This window comes from Mixophyes fleayi, chromosome 1 (assembly GCF_038048845.1).
Source record: "Mixophyes fleayi isolate aMixFle1 chromosome 1, aMixFle1.hap1, whole genome shotgun sequence".
In the NCBI taxonomy this organism is placed as follows: Eukaryota; Metazoa; Chordata; class Amphibia; order Anura; family Limnodynastidae; genus Mixophyes; species Mixophyes fleayi.
This window is the reverse complement of record NC_134402.1, coordinates 135040463-135061540: the sequence shown is the minus strand read 5'-3', so window position 1 is coordinate 135061540 and position 21078 is coordinate 135040463. Positions and strand designations below refer to the sequence as shown.

The 21078-nt window shown below is 40.1% G+C and overlaps 1 protein-coding gene across 1 annotated transcript in view; it reads left to right on the top strand.

The window, feature by feature from the left end:
- The first annotated feature begins 323 nt into the window (after window positions 1-323).
- MCUB (mitochondrial calcium uniporter dominant negative subunit beta) overlaps window positions 324-21078 on the top strand; it is a 78802-nt gene continuing 58047 nt past the window's right edge. Inside the window, exon 1 of the mRNA XM_075200667.1 lies at window positions 324-559. Coding sequence (XP_075056768.1) covers window positions 506-559 — 54 coding nt within the window. The 5' untranslated portion in view covers window positions 324-505. The remainder of the gene's footprint in view (window positions 560-21078) is intronic.

The window sequence follows — 21078 nt, the reverse complement described above, 5'->3', positions numbered from 1 at the left end:
TTTTAGCAATTACAAAATTACCAACGCAGCTCTTCTCTTTGGGTGTATATTAGACTCTACACTTATTAGTGTAAATTCAGAAAAAAAGCCTGCAAGAACTTGTAGATTAGTATTTCAGCACTGACAAAATTACCATCCACTTGACTATGGCTACAAGAACGATATGCCTACATTTTTCTGTCCTTTGTAACATTCTTCTCAGGATCAGCACACTCCTGACATATTTTATGTATTGCACTAACAGTAAAACTTTCAAGACACATGTTATAAACGTGTAAACACAGCGTATGTTGTTTCTCCCTCTAGTGGGCAGAATGTGCCGCGCAGCTGTGAGTGGTGAGGGAGGCGGCAGGGAGGAAGTGAAGAGATTCTCAGGCACAGACGTTCACGAGCGGCACCCGGGGATCTGTGAGTTGAGGTTGAGGGGAAGCTGGCCTGAACTCGTGCTATGAGCAGCGGGGGGATCGTGCAAAGGTCGGTGAAGAAGCTGTCTTGTGTCTGAAGGATGACTGTGTTTGCAGAGCTGTGGAGGAGACTTCCTCTGGTTGCTGGCTCCCAGGTGAGAGACGTATGAGACTTGCAGGAAGCATAGTAAAGTCCCTTCAGGTTCACACAGACTTTTTTGTTTGTGTTCTAACTTTCTTTTTGTGTCATGCACCAGCTCTTTAGCCCTGTTTAATCTCCCTGTAGTACCTAGATTCATTTCTTCGTTACTTATTCCTCTCTATTCCCTATGTATGAAGAATGTCTCTTTATATTCCTTCCATTGCTGTCACAGTCCACTCTGTGCCATCCCTATAATCTGTTGTTGATTTCTCCCAGCAGCCCTATTATATGACTAATCCAGTTGACTGCGGCTATATTAATGCTGTTCTGTCAATGGTTGGCTTTTTTTTTTAACTGCAAATTTGCATCTTTCTGATCTCCATTAAAATGGGTCATTGCAACAGAAACGGGGAACTGAATATGTGAAAAATAAGTCTATTCCATAAACAAGTACGTACCATTGCAAAATGCAGTATATATATCTTGGTTTTATACAAATTTGTTTCTAATGCTTGTTAAATGCAAGTAATAGCATGTGACCGTAGGAATCAACCTACATGTACTATACCCATTTACGCTGTCGTAGAGTAAATTCCGTCTATTTATGTTTTTCAAGACATTGGAAAACATACAGACTCTAGTAAAAAAACAAAACAAAAGGCATATCATTTGGCATTTTTTACCAGTGCTAAAAATGCATATAATATGCCAGCGGGCCACCTTGGCCAGTCCCATAGTGTGCTACCTTTGACTGGCTCACTGGGCTACCAGCATTTTTTTCCATTTTAAAATGGTCCTAATAGTCTGTTGAGCCGCGTCTTGCCCCCAGGCTAACATTTGCCAGCCAGCCCCCCATGCCAGTGGGTATGTAACCTTAAGGACTGGGGATCAACTGCTTTGATATAACTAAACTCCATAAACAGATTTGCAGCTTTTCAGCTACCTGCTAGTATCTTTTGAGTAGGATTTAATCTCTTGGCAGCAGTGAAGAGAAAAGTGATTATTTTTTCATAGAGAACCAGTGTTGTTCAAAGAGAGAGAGAACCAGAGACTCTGGAAAACATATCTCTGTCAACTGTACATTTTCTTCAGCATCACATTGCCAAGATGTCGTTGTAGAGTTAATGGTCTGTTTTTCTTGTGTGAGTTAAAATATTTGATTTTTAATAGTTAATATTTTTGTAAATATTCAGTACTGTATATTAATTAAAATAGAGTAAAATATACACATTCCTTTTTGTGTGTATGATTTTGTGAACACAATCCTGGGGAAAAACCACTTGTTGAAACAGGACATTAATGGCTTTGAAGGTTGATCTGCAGCATAATTATTATGTCCCTATACATAGTGCTGTGACTGCCGTTCCCATACAACTCCTTTATATTCTACTGAGCATTAGCAAATGTGAATGCTGCAGGCCACTGTGAAATTGAAGCAGATGCTTGTGTGAAAGCGATTATATATGGGTTAATTTGCTTACCTTTTTTTTAAACTAGCCTCAGAAAGCATTTTCAAGGTTTTGTTGATTGCCTGATTTTAACTCTTATGTGTATGAGTTCTAAGGGTGGTCGTAAACATCTGCGGAAAATACTAGCGTTTTTTTCCACCATCTACAGAACTTAATCATTCCCATGTGACAGTCTATAGACATTTCCCTTTCAATATATATTTCTATATATTTGCTAATGGGGTGAATTAAAGTTCAGCATGCAAACATTTTGCAAACTCAACTTCTTGAATTCCAATACATTTTTACTGTGTGAACGATTTTTGTGTATATCAAGGATTGTCCATTTAGCTCCAACTACTGCATCATCTGCCAGCATCAATGGTTATGAAATCCTCAGCGCTAAAAGCTATTTGTACTGGGAATTTTTTAAACCGCTGACGCTGAACAAGATGATTCAGCACTGGTGGGGGGTGGGGGGGGGGGGGGCAGGTTTTGGCAGAGGAGAGCATATACAGGCAATCTTCCTATGAAAATATATCATTTTTCACATGCACATACTGTTAGAAGCATCGCAAAATAAAATAAACTGATATCAAGTCTTGTCCTAATTCTTCTCTCTTTCTGAAGAATGCTTTCTTCCTGTACCATGTTAGGGTTCTTGATATATTTTAAAACTACTTTCATATCCACTTCTCTCTTCTGTGCTCCAAGCTGTTATACCTAGTAAGATCCTTAATTTATTTATGTCCTATTTGATATAGTTGTCTTTGCTACTACAGCCAGCCATTGCATAATCTTGCATTTTTAGGCATTGAACTGCAGTTTCCACACTATTGTCCATTTCTCTAATCTTCCTAAATCATCATTTTGTCCCTCCTCAGTCTATCTAAGCTGTTACATCTTTGGTTCGTCTGCAAAAAAAGAATTAAAGAGATACAAGTACAAATACCTGGGTCACTACACAGTTAAACTCTCCCTCTTCCGAACCCATTTTATTCACTAAAACTCAACGTCTGTCTTTCAATTAATATATTCAATATATTTCAATCTTCAAAGTGGGGCACTGTCAGTCCATATTAAGTTCTAGCACTGTCTAGGTGTCACCCTTGGCTCCTCCCTCTCTTTTACCCTACACATCCAATCTCTTGCTCAATCCTGTCATTTCCAACTATGCAGCATCGCCTACATCCGACCCTTCCTCTCTCAGGACGCCACCAGAACCATCATTCATCATTTCCCATCTTGATTACTGTAACCTTCTCCTAACTGGCCTCTACTGTTCCCACCTTACCACCCTTTGTTCAGTACTCAACGTGGCTGTGAGACTTATCTTCCTTTCATGCCGCTCTTCCTCTGCCTCCCCTCTCTACCTTGTCATTCACTGGTTCCCCTTCCCCAACACAATCCTATTCAAACTCCTCACCCGCACCCACAAGGCCCTCTCCTCTCCCACTCCACTGCCCCGTATACCTCCAACCTCCTCTCCATTCACATTCTCACCCGTTCCCTGAATGACCGTCGCCTTTCCACTCTGATCACCACATGCCACGCCAGAATTCAAGATTTCTCCTGGGCTGCCCCTTCACTGGAATGATCTCTTAATAGTAGGTAACCTGCATCTACTGCTTTTTCTTGATCTGTTATCTTAGTTGCCCAATCACATTTGTTTGACGTGCTCTCCACCAGTAAATCCATGCTACTAGGGTTCTTGCTGGATTCAGATATAGTAAAGTTTTGTTTTTGTTCCTCCAGTAGTGTTTCTACTAATTTCTTTATTGCCAGTGTAGAGCTCACTGGTCTGTAGTTGCCAAACACTTCTTTACTTCTACTTTTGTGAAACAGGACTACGCTTGATTTTAACAGTCTTCTTGGCTACTTCCGTTAATAGTGACTGGTTGAATAATTGAGTTAATGGCATAACCAGCTCCTGTATAATCTTTTAGTATCTCATCCGGCCCTCTTATCTTGTCTACTTTCAGTTTTAAGAATTCTGTCAGTATTCCCTTCTCTGTAAATGGACTCATTTTTGCATCAGTAAATTTAACACTTAACTGAGGTCCTGTTCCTTCTAGTGTAAATACTGAACAGAAATAATTAATTCTGTTTGTTATACCCATTTTTCACTCTATCTTTAGTCTTTTGATATAGAGAAATGTAAAAAATGTTTTATTTGCTGACTCTGCAGTCTTTTCCTCAGCCTGAACCTTTGCACTTCTGATTACTTTCTTAGCCTCTCTCTGCCTAACCAGATTTGCTACTTTAACTTCATTCTTCTGAGTTTCCTTAGTTCCTAACTAATGTATTTTTGCCTCTAAGTTACTTCCTACTGTCTCCGGGAACCCGATTGGCTTTTCCTTCCCTTTTGATTTTTTTTTTTTTTTAATTTCCTCAACATAAACTCCACAGAAGGTAAAATTTCCTTAAGTAAATGCTCTTGTCATTGATAATTTCTATTTATTTTTTTCTGTTACCTCTTTCCTGGTTTTACATGTCACACTTTAAAAAATAAACAAGCAGAGATTATTATTATTATCATCAGTATTATTATTATTATTCAGTTTTCTTTGCTATAAATCTGCCCATTCATGAAATGATTTTGGCAATTAATTAGGCAGTCTTCAACGTAATTGGCTGTAAATTACCGTGTGTATCTGCCAAAAGGTTGACCATCAGAATCTATTAGATGTCAGTAGATGTGGTCATTGTCAACGTCACTGTGGCTTTTCTTGGGTACATGTGTGATTAATTGTGACAGAGATCCGGTCAGTCACTACTGATAAAAGACCAGCTTTAGTTGCATCACAAGCTATCATCGTGGGAGATATTGAACACCGCACTTTTCCAGCTGGAAAAACACCTTTGTTACACCACACTTAATGTTCAATCTGTTACAATTTCGTGTTAGAGGCAATGAAAGGGATACAGCATATTTAACAATCCTAAAGCCACAATATTGGCAGCTTACAATGAACAGGTGGGTAAAGGAAGATAATTTCTAAGACAGGATTGGTATTTTTTGTACCGTGTCCTGGAAAAATGAATGTACACACTGCCCTGCAAAGAGGAGCCAGTGCAATGTTTTCTGCAGTGCAGTTATCTAACAACTTTCCTTTTCTTCATATTATCTGAGCTATATATTTTAGAACTGACCAGGGGTTGCGGGCCTTTGTAAATAACCCCTAGATTGGTGATACGATTGATTTTTGACTAGACAAGTGTGTTAGTTAATTATATATGCCTAGTTCCTTTTCACTGTGTGACACAGCCTGCAACCCTTTCAAGCTATACACAGGTTTTCTGTTTGAGATTATGATGGTAATGCCTGAATTTGCGTTTTGTAAGACTTTACTGCCTTGAATGATCTGAATCAATTCAGTAGAACATTAAAAGTAAAGCATTGATCGCCGTAATTAAATATCCATATAAATCAAGTTGATAGCAGCTATTCACTACAGGTGTTTCCCATAAAGATAGTAATCACTACATCAGCTTTAAATTTTCTTTTTTTGCTGAAATAACACTGTTATTTGGTGGTTTGGATAATAGGCAGCCTTCCAGGTTTGTTCTGTTGCCATATCCCCACCAATCCTTAACTCCACCAAGTACATGTTCTTTCATTCCACCTGAAACATAATATAATAATAATTGCCAGAGCATTTTACATTAGTCACTCCTGCCATGGTTGTCTATTATTATGGCTGTGACTGGATCACTTATAAATAACTTATGGTATACATTTATTTAAATGAAATAGCGCAGGGTGCTAATTTAGACAATTGCCAATGTACTTATTTTTGATATTGTGAATATTTTGATATAGGAAATCTTTATTTCTGAGACCAGGGGAGAAAATTAGTTTTTTCTGTTTAACCTTGCAGGAGGAAATGCCTTACTTTGATGTATATATCTGACACAATAAGCCTTTGTCTAGAAAGCCTTTTGTATATCTTGGTGTAAGGAAATGCCTTGCTTGGGTTTTCAACTTTTCTTGGGAATTCTTTTCTTTTGAGTAAATGTGTATTCTGCAACTGTTTGAAGAAAGGACCCATGCTAATTGGACCTTTTGATGTTTGAGGGTCTAGCACCTGAAGACATAGGGAGATTAGACTTTAGGTTTTAAGATATCACAGATAAGCGTAAATATTGTTAGCTTTGCAATGCATGTAATTCTATGTTTTGGTAAACAGGTTACATCCTGATTCTAAAAATAGCCTGTAAGGCTGTGTCTAAAATAGTATAAAAAGCGGGAGCCCTTATAAACGGAAATGTATCATTCTGATGTTCCATCTGACCTGACCACTGATACCTTTAATCAGTGGAACTGTCCTTGTCAGGGCACTTGAGCGAAATAAACATCACTCTTTGCTTCTAGACCCTGCTTGACAACTTATTCAATATTGCTGTAATCCTGTGACCTACAGGTTAGACACTAAATCTAATCCGTCCTACGGCTGTTTCTGAAGTTTGGACTCAGCTCTCCAGTACCATCGCTCTGCCGCTACCCAGCAGCTCTGGCCAGTGTGATAGGCCAGAGGGAATCCATCCACAGCACCCTGATCCATAGTAAGCAGTCAGGGGTACCAGCCCAAGTGTACCAGCATGGGAATACACTAGCAGCAACAGTTACCCAGAAGGAACGTGGTTCTGTGGGCAATAAAGGAGTCCAGTGGTGGCAGCAGGCTCCTCCTACTGCGGCAGGAGGGGCGTATTAGGAATAACAAAATGGGACGGTAGCAAAGTAAGATGAGCTGGTTGCCAGCAACAACAGACAGGGTGGCATAGGCGTCCATCCTGTCACAATGGCTAACACAGCTTTAGGAGAACTTAGTGGCTTTGAAAGCAGTGTGAATGTTGGGGCATGTTTAGCAGAAGCTTCAGTGACCAAGACAGCTCAACTTGGTAATGTTTCACAAGCACCGGTGTTTAAGGTGATGTTAGCATAGAACTCTGAGGGGAAGAGGGCATTAGTGGGTGGGAGCCATAGCCGGATTAAGGGGGGGGGGCACAGGGGGCACGTGCCCCGGGCCCCCCTCTCTCCGAGGGCCCCCCGCATCACCTCACCTGCCAGTTGCTGGGAAATACGACTGCGGGGGCCCCCTGACAAATGCGAGCACTCCTTAACCCTTGGATGATCTCGAAAAACATTTGCCAGTAGTACAGCAGCACCGCAGCTGCTGTACTGTCAAAAATGTCCGAAATTGAGCTGCTGCGCATGTGCAGCAGCTCCTCCTAAGCACCAAGAAAGTAAGCAGGTGAGTCGTCATAGTTTCTCTCTTTTTTTTTTAAACTTCCGCGCGGCCACGCGATGACGTCACATCGCGCCGACGCAGCCGCCTTCGGTAAGTTGGTGCGCTGTTTTTTTTTCTAATCCGTCCAGGGGATAGTGACAGGGGCTGGGGTGGCAATAACTAAAAATTACTGCACGTGAGAAGTGATGTCTGCAGGGGGAGGAAAATGTCTGCAGGGGGAAGGGGGGGGGGGAGTGGGTGACAATGTATGCATGGGAAAGGGGAGTGAGTGACAATGTATGCAGGGGCAATGACTGTAGGAGGGGGACAATAAAAATGGCCAATGTGCGGGGGGGGGGGGACACAGTATATGACTGTAATGTGTGTTGGGGACAGTATATGACTGTAATGTGTGTGGGGGGACAGTATACGACTGTGTAATGTGTGTGGGGGACAGTATATGACTGTAATGTGTGTGGGGGACAGTATATGACTGTAATGTGTGTGGGGGACAGTATATGATTGTAATGTGTGTGGGGGACAATATATGACTGTAATGTGTGTGGGGGACAGTATATGACTGTAATGTGTGTGGGGGGACAGTATATGACTGTAATGTGTGTGGGGGGACAGTATACGACTGTGTAATGTGTGTGGGGGACAGTATATGACTGTAATGTGTGTGGGGGACAGTATATGACTGTAATGTGTGTGGGGGACAGTATATGACTGTAATGTGTACTATTAAGTGAATGTGGGGCTGTTTGGGGAAAATGAGGTATATTTATTGAATGTGATTATGAATTATTTAATGCCTGAGATGGTTGTGGGAAATGGTTATTTTTATTAAACATAAATGCTATTTAATTTCTTGCTGGGGTTGTTTGGAGGGAGGGAAATAGGTTAACTTATTAAATGGGAATACTATTAATTTAATGTTTGGGGCTGGTTGTAGGGAAATAGGTATATTTATTAAATGTATATACTATTTAATGTCAGGGCTAGTTGGAGGGAAATAGATGTATTTATCAAATGTGAATACTATTATTTTAATGTTGGGGCTGGAGTGAGGCCTAAATTTAAAACGTGGGTGCTATATTGATTGAACACCGGTGCTGGTTGGAGTTTTCTAAATTTCATGTACCCATTTTTTTTTTTCCTAATAGGGCCTCCAACATTCTAGGATCCAGACAAGCAGCAACTGATCTAAAGACACCAGCAGCCACAAGTGCGGACAATGACAAGACAGGTAGGAGAGACGAGGACAGTCTGCCAACTGTCCTGAATTTGGTGGGTGACTGTCCCGCTTAGTCAGGATTTGCTGCCCAGCGGCACACGATTTTGTCCTGCTCATCAACAGAGATGGGCCTGTATGCTTGAAATGCCAGGGCTGATTTTTACTCCCAGTCCGGCCCTGCTGGGCACATATTTAAACTGTGGAAAAACAAATAAATCATATATAAGTAGATATCAAGAAAACCCTTAATATGCAAAATGTGAACTGAATGATGATGCATATCGTTTATATGCATTTTAAACCTGCGTTTTTTTTACACCATTGGTTAACAGGCCTTAGGTGGAACAAGGATTTGTCTGTTGTCATTTGCTTACCTAACCATTCCTGCCTTGTCAGTGAGAATAGTCAGTTCCATCGAACCTTTAATATCACTTAGAATTCAGAGAGCCTAGTTTTGATATTATTGTTACAACAGTGCACAAATATATATATATTTGACAGGAATAAGAAGCAGGGTTTTTTGTGATATTTTTAAAGATGGTGGCGTATGCAGAGTTTTGTCTTTTCCTTTTTTATTCAGTGCTACTCTCCATAGCAGTGAAGGATTTATTTACACTGCCTTATGTAAATGGGAACAAAAAAACATCTTGGTTTTATGGGCAGCATGGTGGCTTAGTGGTTAGCACTTCTGTCTCACAGCACTGGGGTCATGATTTAGATTCCCTATCAAGGCCTTATCTGTGCGGAGTTTGTATGTTCTCCCCGTGTTTGCGTGGGTTTCCTCCCACACACCAATAACATTCTGGTAGGTTAATTGGCTGCTATTAAATTGACCCTAGTCTCTCTGTTTGTGTGTCTGTCTGTGTGTGTGTGTGTGTGTGTTAGGGAATTTAGACTGTAAGCTCCAATGGGGATTCTCTGTACATCGCTGCGGAATTAGTGGCACTATATAAATAGATAGATAGCGTGTGTTATCAATGGCATTTTTAATGTGCAGTATCATTGCTAGTTTTAATGTGCGTTATCAGTGGTATCATTGCTGGTTTTAATGTGTGGTGTCAATGCCCATTTTAATGTGGGGTTTTGATGATTGTTTTAATGTAAAGTATTTTAGTTTGTGTAAGTAATGACTTTCTTGTGCAGACAACCTAGGCGAGCCCTCTGGTGAGATCTGTAAATGTTGTACTGCTGGCTATAGGTGTTGTAATGCAGGATATGTCAATACTTACAGCCTTATACCCAATGAAGACACTATGCTCTTAATTTGAGATCCTAGGGGCCCCCCCTGTCTTAAGTGCCCCGGGCCCCCCAAAGCCTTAATCCAGCTCTGGTGGGAGCGCAATATCCAATAATGTGATTCCCAAGAATTCTTACTGCAAGACAAAACAGAAGAGCAGCTTGTGGCTTACATCCTGTGGCTTACAGCTTGTGGCTTACAGCTGTGGCTTACATCCTGTGGCTTGAGCAGTCAGTTTGTTAAAGAACAAAACAAAATAACACAAGGTGGCTTGGCAAGATGAATCATCCTCCACCAACTTCTCGACAAGCAGATGAGTTCTTTAGGTTGGCGCCACACATGTACTCAGCAGTCCTGAGTTCTTGCTTTAAACATTGAATAGTTTTGGTGGTTCTATATTGTTATGGGGCACATTTTCTTCTCATGGTTTTTTAGCAGCCATTTCTCTAAATGAGAAGGTTAATGCTGATAGCTGCTTAATGGTACAGTGTGATACATTTCACCCCGTGTTTCTTTCCTGAAGGGAGAATTGTTTTCCAGGATGATTATGCTCCCGTCCACAGAACACAGGTGTTTTCCCACTGGTTTGATATGGATAAGATCGGTGTCATGCTCATGTCATTACCTCCTCAGTATCCTATTGTGACTGTAATCAAGCATTTATAAGACATTGTGAAATGACACCTGAGACATAGATGTCTATTGAGTGACTTTCCTGTGGGATGACCATGCAGTGCTGCATCTCTCCTGCTCAGTTCCAGACATTGGTAGAGTCCGTGCTCCAACACATACAGTCTGCACTAGCCAAATAATGTGTCCCAATGCACTGTTAAGTAACTTTATATTGATGTTTCTATTTTTTGTCTACTACCTGTAGATAGGTATACAGTTCATGAAGCTAAAAATAATGAACAGTGCTTTGAAGCAAGTATTCTGATTTATATTTAGACTTTATTGTTAGCTGCAGATGTGTTTGGTAGTCAAAGAACCAGCACGTGCAAACACAAAGAAATATTTGGGGTTCATTCAAAACAAATAAAATGTTTGAATCATTGTGTGAACATATAATTCTAGATTTTTTTTTTAGGACACAACAAATATAACCTTGTATCCTACAGGTTGAAGTTCTCTACTCCAATACTCTCTCTGCATGTAAGTAGTCTAATCAGGCAGATTTATAGCAAACTTCTTAAATGCTTGTGTTGCTATAACTGTGATCCAAGGAATTTTAGTTATTTATTTATGGTAATAAAGTACCTAATCAAGATACTGGATTTAACTTTTTGGGGCATATTCAATTAGCTGGACGGTCCGCGATTACGCAGCCGCTGTGCTTTGCTCAATGCCGCGGATTTCCCTTTGCAACCCTATGGGGTGCGAAGGAGAATCCGCTTTATTGCGGTACCGCATATTACTGTTGCTGCCCGTTCCGGCGCGTAATCGAGGACCGCCAAGCTAATTAAATATGCCCCTTTGTGTGTGGAGATAGAGAGATCTTTACATTACAGTATCTTTAAGTTTGTTTATAAAATGAAGCAATACATCAACATTCAAAGTGACCTTTGCATCTACAGGAGGCTGAGATGTATTCTTGCAGTTTGTGGAGACACTGAATAATATCCCCGGGACCTAGGTCTCAAGCTGTGTACTCTCTGTCTTGTAAAAGGACAGCTGCATCAGAAAGCAGAGGGGACTAAAAGCTTGGGCAAGGAATGTATACTAGCTGTTCCTAATTAGATTTCCCTCAGATGGGCTGATGAATCATCATGTGATTTTAAAATTATGAGTAATTCTACTTTGAACTGCCAAATATTGAGTCTAAAAATACTTTATATCCTCTTTGTATCACAAATTCAATAATTAAATGATGAAAATGGCTTGTTGCTATGCACCATGGCTATAAAATCCAATGACTGCAGACAGGTGCTACCACAGGGGTGCGTCTATTTAAACACAAGTAGTAATTGCTAGCTCATTTATCTGGTCTTGTGTCCAATTAGAAATCGCTGATCTCTGTATTGTATGATTACTATGTATTAATAAAATCTATGCCTATATAGGGGTAAATGCAATTGTCCGTAGAGTGCCTCCGGATCGGTAGTAAGGGCACTCCGCAGCGATGTTACATCACAGATTTCTCCTGCATAATAAAGTCCTCGATGTTGGGGTACTGCAGTGCCTGGAAATGTGCGCAGCTGCAATGTTTGGTGGCACCGTTAAACACCCCCCATAGAGTAAAAACCTCTACTTGCTTTGAAATACCAGCAACCTACTATTCCGTATTATTTGATGAGGTACTTTTATAGTTTTGTCTTGCAGTAGTCTAGCAAGTTTCTGCTAATTTGATCTAAAGTTTCCATTGCACCATTACGTCCCAGAGTTGTTACCTACATATGATTCCGGAGCACAAACACAACTGTAAGAAAAGAGCCCTAGGGGTATATTTACAATCAGATTCCAGGTATCATTTATTTAGTACATTCTACAAAATGACAGTTAGAATCTGATTGGTTGCTATAGGCAACATCCCCACTTTTTCAAACCCGCAGTTTAGTAAATATACCCTAAGAGTCATGGCTATCTGGTCACCATGCTTTACCTTGATGTATCAATGCGTTATGCATGTGTCAGACATCGCAGCCACACACTTCTTCTGATGCTACGGTAGAAATCTCAGCTCATTTTTCAGGTGAGAGGAAATATATAAACCTTTATATACCGTCTGCTTGAAAGCTATAGTTTCTGAAAGGAATAATTTTACTAAGTGATCCAGGCTTCCCAAATTGTCTGGAAGACATTGGAGAGATCTAATAAAACTGATATTTTTCTCATTATCAAATATAGTTTTATTAAACAATTAAATCTAAGTTGTGGAATCTAGCCACTGCTACTGCAGCTGCTGAGAATGTAGAATGTGGCGTGAGCATGCTGATGAAGAAATATGGATATAACCTCCAGCAGGTTATATTAATAATAATAATAATATTGATGTTGATAATAGTAATGAATATGACTTTTTGCCGAATTGCAAACGGATTTTCCTGTTCTAAAATATTGTCGAGGTCATATTGGGAATTGTATTATAAAGTATACATGTGCTTGTTTCCCCTATTAGGCTGTATTTAGATTCGTTCTCAAGTAAGGACATTCATGTTTAATGTATTGAGTGCTGTTAAAATTTGATTTCAACATTTTGGAGGTGGGAATTCCAGTTGAGAATATGAAGTCTATGATTTTACTGAAGCTCTTGCTTAGTCACCAGCAAAGTTTTCATAGAGACCAAGCTGGAAAGTTCATCATCACAATCAACATTTTTTTATGTAGCGCCAGCAAATTCCGTAGCGCTTCACAATAGGAAAGTTGGGTGGAGATACTTTCCAATGCTCCTTTTCAGTTGGACTAGTCTTTACTTTCAGTGGTGTAATGACAATCGCACCATGACTCTTGAACATGGCCAAGCCAATTTAGTTGTCTGGTATGTCAGGACATGTGGAATAAAGAGAGCGTACAATTATATATTTGGCTACAGTGTTTTCCAGAAAAATGATAATGAGACAGATGGGCACAATGTCACATTATATTTAACCAGTATATATGATATAAATCATGCTGTACAAATGGAAGTAATACAATGCCATCACAGGAGTAGTGGGCACAGAGCTAGCAGAACGTAATTACAGTGTAAGTAGCTTGTGGATACACTTGTACTACTACTGGTTCCTTGGCTGCCACCATGTTGTAATCTTGTAAAATTAATTCTACATTTTTAAAGTGTGTGAAAGTTTACTAAACAGACAGTCCAGCATGCTTAGAGGACGAAAGAATTGGAATCAGTGGGTTATAAACTGCAGCTGTTGCTATTTGTAATTAGATTACATTGTTTATATTACAATATTTACTCAAGGATGTTCCAACTATAGTTCTCATTTTTTTTCTTTTGAACTCTGTGGTGCAATTGCCGGCAGGTGTGGAGGATACACACAGCCATTATTTCATTAAACTGTGCAGGACTTTTTTTGTTGTTGAAATGTTGCTGAACCTGTTTTATTTTTTTTATTTTTCATCAAGTTAATCCACAATTGACATTTTACACCAGTGATTTTATTTTGAAAAAAGGGAGTATTAAATTCCTTTATTAAAAAAAAAAGCTGTTAAAACTGTTAGTATACATTTTCTGTTCTAAAACTAAAACAATATTGTTACTTTCTATATAATTAATCTTTAGTTGGATGTAAATGTGACTGATATTTGCTCTTCAGTAGAATTCTCAGCTGTTCAGTTGTCTGAGTAGGATGGTTCAGTTACAGTAAAACATGTAGTATGTTGAATGCTTATGGATTCTACTCCTTAGCAGGCGCGCACGCAGGGGGGTTTCCAGTTCTCCAGAAACCCCTCCTTGTACTCGGTTCACCACTGCCTATCAGAAGCAGTGAACACATCGCTCTCCACCTAATCGCCCCTCAAAGAGAAACGATTCTGCCTGCAAACACCCAGCCTGTTGTGCGAGGGCGTCTTGTAGGGTTTATCCGGTCTTCGACGATGTGTTCCACACTCTGAACCGAAACAGGAAGTTCGGGCTTTTGGAACGCACAGTGCCTTCCAAACAACAAGGAAGACCGGATAAAGTCTACAAGACGCCCTCGCGCCCAACAACAAGGCAAAACAGGTAAGAAAACTGCTCTTATCAGAGCACAACAAACCTATTCCATTCACCCGCACTAATTAGCCAGCAGCACACAGAAATAAAGGACCGCAACCCCTTATATTAACACCATTCACACACATACTGAACACAAACAAACATTAGCACACACCAAATTAACAAAGAGTCTCAGTATAGAGTTGGTTTTCAAACAGGCCAATAATAATACAGCAAAGCAAGAGCTTGAAACATACTGCATCAGAACTATAAACAATACAAATAAGAGCCATATATATCAGACACGAGCCCTAGGCACCTGGGTAGTGCAAACTGTTGTGTACTGACGTTAATCTAATTGTATGTAGAGTAATTGCTCTAAGTGGTATGCTGCCACTTAGTAGGTTGTAGGTGGAATGTGGATGCTGTAAATTAATAAAATTGACTGCACAGCCAGAGAAATTTGGAATGTGGTGTTTGGAATGTGGTGTTTGGAATGTGGTGTTTGGGTCTGTGGTTCAGATATTATGACATGTATAAGACCAGTAGATTTATCTGTAGCAGTGCACAATTTTGTGAAGTGCAACTTCTCTGCTGGCACTCAGTGACAAGCCATCACAAAAGGCAAAGAAGTTTCATTTAAAATATGCCTGCTTGGCACACACTGATTTTTTTCGTTTGTCAGCACTTGTTTTTGCAGGTGTGCGCATGCACAGTGGAACTTAAGGTCTAGATTTTGGCTTTCAGTTCCACTAATGTGGAAATAAATAAAGGGTTAAATAAGTAAATGGCAATAGCAGAGCAGGTATTACGGCAGCATGAGTACCGCTGTGATACTTGTTAATTAGGCACAACCATGCAAACATTCAGAAACCCCCCTCCAGAAATCCTGCGTTTGCCCCTGCTTAGAGTCTTCGTAGCTGAGTCATGCACAATTATGACAACTGTAGTAATTGCATGAGGTCATGAGTTTTTAATCTCTCTTCTCCTTTGTATTTGTGTAATATAAAAGGAGAGAGAGACATTGTTTGTTGAAACCCCTTTGTCATCCACCAAACCCTTCCTCTCAGTCTAATGTGTAAATTATCTTACAATAAATAGACCCTTATGATAACAGGTGTGTGACACACAATTTGGATTTTGGCCACACCAAACCTAAGACAGAAGGAATGTAAAGGGAAGATAGACACAAGTCCCTAAGATTGTGCATAGCTTGTACCCGGCCATAAAATACATCTATATCTAGCATACATACTGATAAGTATTGATCATAGTTAAGCATAGAAACACATGTAGTAAGTTCAGGTAGAAAATAGAGCAATAAAATGTATAGTTCAGTGACCCCCAAACTCTGTGCCTAGGCTCCCTGGGGTGCCTCGGCGATCACACAGGGGTGCCTCGGCTAGTGGTAAGCAAGGCGGGGAACTACTTGGTAATTATCTTGGTTTAGGGGTGCCGTGAAAAAATTATGGAGGCCCTAAGGGTGCCTTGAAATGAAAGAATTTGGAATCCACTTGTATAGTTGCTTAATGGTTGAGCACTCATCAAGTGTTGTCAGCATTTGGATGAAAGAGCATTCCCAAGTAGCGGCCAGAGGCATTTAGCTATAACCATTTTGTACTACTTTCAGTCCTTGGATTTTGCCAATAATGTGATTGTTTTTATTATTGTCCTGTTTATATATAACACCAGTGACTTTTTGCTCAGTTAATAATATATTTGACATTGTTGCTACAACATTCTCTGCAATGGGAAGATATTGGCAGGAGATTCAGAAGCTGGATTTTCCATAATTACAAGTGTGGGTTTGTTTTGAATTTGTGAGTATTATACAGCCTATACATTCTCTTCTGAATAATCCATGAATGATTATTTCAGACCTATTATGTACAGTGTTTCAGGTAGAAATTCTAGTGAAATTTATTGTTATACTTTGTGGGGTTTAAATTCCAGATAAGCTAATAAAACTAATCTCTAGATATGCAAAGACCTGTTGTAGCCATGTATATGATAACTTTTTGCCAATTTGTATTGCTAGAATTTTTGAAAAACATACGGTAAATTACAGTTATGTGGCAATTCACGGTTAATCCTTCTCGCAGGCCAGGGTTGGGTGTGTAAACTTAGCTTATTCACCCTCTGGCAAAACAAGCTACTGATGACTTTTAGAAGCTTCCATTGTGAAAGTGTACCTGTCTTGTGAGATTAGAGAATCTAACTTAAATAGAATAGCCTAAGTAAAGTTTAATTCCAGTGTAGTACTATTAACACAAATGACAGTATTGAGAAAATAATCTAAGCATGATATAAGATAAAACTTCTTGCAGATTGTCGCAAAAAGATCAGCCACATAGAGGAAGTGCCTCAAAAACAGTAGATTCTGCCAGAACATGAGATATTATTATTATTAATTTTTATTTATAGGGCGCCACAAAGTATCTGTAGCGCCGTACAAGGACAAACAATGGCACAGTACAAGGTGAAACAGCACAGTACAAGTAACAGTAAGCACTATAACTCTGGGGGCTCAGGCACAGCATGAAAGAGAGGGAGGGAGGGGAAAAGTGAGTATAGGCAGGTAACTATGGCCCAAGAGGGTGGGCACGGATGACAGGTTGAGAGTCACTGAGGTGAGCGGAGAGAAGCGAGAGGAGACAGAGGTCAGAGGGACTGAGAGGAGGTGAGCTGAGTAGCTGGAGAGCGCAGTTAAAGTGATGGAAACAGAAGGTAGGAGAGCCCTGCTCAAAGGAGCGAACAATCTAAAGGGAGGGGAAGACAGACAGACACATGGATGAGAAGGAGAGACGGGAGAAACCGAGACTGAGTCGAGGAAGGGGGAGAAGGGATGAGAAAGAGAGGTAGCTGACCGGTGGGAGTTTAGGCATGAGACTGGAAGGCTTTAAGGAAAAGGTGGGTTTTTAATGTTCGTTTGAAAGAGGACAGATTAGGGGAAGTTCTGATGGAGCGGGGGAGCTTGTTCCAATGGAGGGGAGCGGCACGGGAGAAGTCTTGGATACGTGCGTGAGAGGAGGTAATCAGAGGGGAAGAGAGGCGACGATCGTTAGACGATCGCAGTGAGCGGGAGGGAGTGTGAATAGAGATAAGGTTAGAGATGTAGGGAGCAGTGGAGTTGGCGAGGGCCTTGTAAGTCAGAGTGAGGAGCTTGAAAAGGATTCTGTAGGGGAAGGGGAGCCAGTGAAGGGCTTGGTAGAGTGGGGATACAGAGGTGGAACGGCGAGAGAGGAAAATAAGCCTAGCAGCGGCGTTAAGTACAGATCTAAGGGGAGCGAGATGAGAGAGGGGGAGGCCGATAAGAAGAAGGTTGCAGTAGTCCGAGCCGGAGATAATCAGAGAGTGGACGAGAGATTTGGTGGCATCCTGGGAGAGGAAGGGCCGAATGCGGGCAATGTTGCGAAGCTGGAAACGGCAGGATTTTGTGAGAGAGTGAATGTGAGGGGCAAAGGAGAGAGAGGAGTCGAGGATGACACCTAGGCAGCAGAGTTGGGGAACAGGGGAGATAAACATAGAATAAATATTATATCTGTAACATTAACTTTACTAAGTAGCTACTCTCTGCTGGGGTAGTTTTCCAAGGGTGGTGTCATACAGGCACTTTAAATACTACTGTTTATCCAGCTAGAAAGTACTGGGATAGAGCTTGAGTTGAAGTGCCCCTAAAAAAGTCGATCCTCAGCAAAACGCGTATGGTCGTGGACACGTGCACTGTAAGGGTAACGAGGAGTGCTTTTACATTGTATTTGGACTAGATACATTTTGAACACATTACATTTGGGACTAATAACTCCAGCTTTGTTGTGAAGCAGTGATCTATTTGTTTTCAGGCACTACTTATACCTAATAGGATTTTGATGTGCAGATATAGCAAACACTTTTTTTAAAACGAAAACTGCAGTAGGTTGTCAATCACATACCTAAGATACCAGGGGGTTCCCCAAGATCTATAAATGAATTGGTTGATATAACTCTTTACTCTGATTTGTGTTTACTTTTGATTACAGTCTGCTTATCTTTATTTGTGCCTGACCTCTTGTGCATTTTCTAGGTTTTTGGGTTGGCCACTCCCTAATTAGCAGGTGGTTTGGCAACTTTTAAAAACCTATTTATTTCTTAGTTTGGCAGAGTGTTGTCTCTCAACTTAAATTGCTCCTTGAAGTGAATGGGGAATGCTTATCCATTGTCACACGGAGGCACTGAAGACACTGCATGCAACGTTTTCTGTGTGTAGGCGCTGCCCGGTGACGGGATGAATGTTCTCTGTTCTCTTTATTGTGACAGCATGTGGAGATCTGAGAGTTATGAATGCTGGAACTTATCTTAGCGGAAAGTAAGAGCTATTAAAGCGACAGTGAGACTCCATTCTTCAATATAATCAGTTGAAAATTTAAGTCCAATGTTTAGTGATGAGCGGCGTTTGCTGAGAAAAACGCTCTGCTATGTTCCTCTTACTAGCCTGTAATATATATGGTATAATATAAAAAGTATCTAAAAATATCTTTCCGCCTCTGCAATGGGGATGATGGGGATTTCTTTAGCTGATTGTGCAGCTCTTTGGAATTTATATTTTTTACGTATAACATACCTGAATATGCAGGAATATAATGTATGAATTATGAATTGGGTCAATAATTGTGCTTTTTCTTGTCATTATATTTGTAATTACAATATCATAATCAACATTTATTTATATAGCGCCGGCAGATTCGGTAGCACTTTATAATTGGGGACTAACAATAAATAATCAATACTGGGTAAAACAGACAAAGAGGTAAGAGGAGAGGGCATATAGCTTTCTTTTAAACAATTAATCAAAACAAAATCCCTAAAATAAAAGGAAGTCACTAGACCTCAAAACCGAAAGCAGGATGGTAAAATACATTGTTCATTATTACACAGACAAAGTCACAGCACTTTACTGAACATATTACCAATCCTCGCAGAGCAAGTCTGTCACTCATACTCAACTTGCTGAAGGGTGTGAAATGACCGCAAGATAAACACATTTAGTTACACATTTAAACAGATATTATTTAGCTTAGTAAAACACACCTTTCATATGCAGTTATGTAAAACTGTGACTAATTTCTTTATTTTTGTTATTTATTTTTTTAAGAACCTCTGTTTTGTAGTCTTGTATTCCATGTACTGAATTCATTCTTCTTTCTCTCCATAAATTTAAAGAGCTCCACTAAATAATAATAAATTAATTTATGATGGGGTTCAAGGAGTTGAACGATTTACAAGTCACCAGTCCCCCGTAGCTGTATACACGCTCTACACTGCTCATTTCTCACCTCTCGCTGGTTGGTCTGCAATGGACAGCACGTTGGCTTAGTGGTTAGCACTTATGTCTCACAGCACTGGGGTCATGAGTTCAATTCCTGACCATGACCTTATCTGTGTGGAGTTTGTATGTTCTCCCCGTGTTTGCGTGGGTTTCTTCTGGGTGCTCCAGTTTCCTCCCACACTCCAAAAACATACTAATAGGTTAATTGTCTGCTATTAAATTGACCTTAGTCTCTCGGTGTGTGTGTGTATGTATGTTAGGGAATTTAGACTAAGCTCCAATGGGGCAGGGAATAATGCAAGTGAGTACAGTGCTGCAAAATTGGTTGCGCTATATAAATAGCTGATGATGATTATGGATAGAAGTGGAAAGTTCATGAGGGAGTGGCATTGTCGCCCATTCCATGTTTTGAAACCGGTTGAGTGGTAAGAAGAGGGTGGTATAGTTCTATTGGTTTGTTTGTTTTTAAAGTTTATAAATGTACTATATGCTTTCCCATTACACACTTTACTTTTCTGCAACATATTCCTACCCACTTTTTCCTCACACTCTGCATCCAAAATTGTCAAATAACCCACACTACACAAACACTCAAAGTTGTGTGGGAATGAGAAGCCAAGCCAGTACTCATGCACCATATCAAACATTTTTCATTGGGAATATTTACAGTCATTGATTCATAGATGTTTGGAAAATGAGGCAAATTAAGATGAGAAATAGTCTGCCTGTGTCTTGGCATACTATATCAGCAATCACTTTATCGGAGATCAGAGATCTGGACTGGGCTAATGACAAGTAGGTGGGGGAAAAGGTTTGGTCAGGCAACTCTACAGCCATGATAGTTTGGCATCGAGTTCTGGCAGTTCCACAATATTGTGGGAAGAATTTGGTAATGAATGATCATCTCTATACATGTTACAGCAGGAGGGGTGTGCTCTAGAGTCACAATGCCCCCACACATAGAGCATCATACTGATGTTATCCATATGTTGTGGCCTCCTTAGTCACCAAATCTCAACCTAGGTAGGCCATATAAAATTCCAATTTGGAGAACAAGTCCAACACTGTTAGAGGAGAGAAGGATCTCCATCTAGTGGGAATCACTCTTTTGGTGACCATGTTAAGATTCTTTAAAACAGATTTTAAAGAGAGTTACCTGGCCCTAGTGAACACCTCAAGCAGGAACTGGGGGACCCCTGGTATCTATTCAAGTGAGAGAGCAATTTGAAAGCAGTACACTATTCATTAAACCAGTAATTCTATTTTTCACACCCAGTGGGATAGATTTTGAGACTATGTGCTAGCTTCTAATGACCAATTGAGTTTAAAAATACTGATTATAGAGTAATGTTCATATCACCATCTTTATAATTTTCATTTAAAATGTCCACATAATATCATATTTGACCTGAATAACGCTATCCGCACAGGTCAG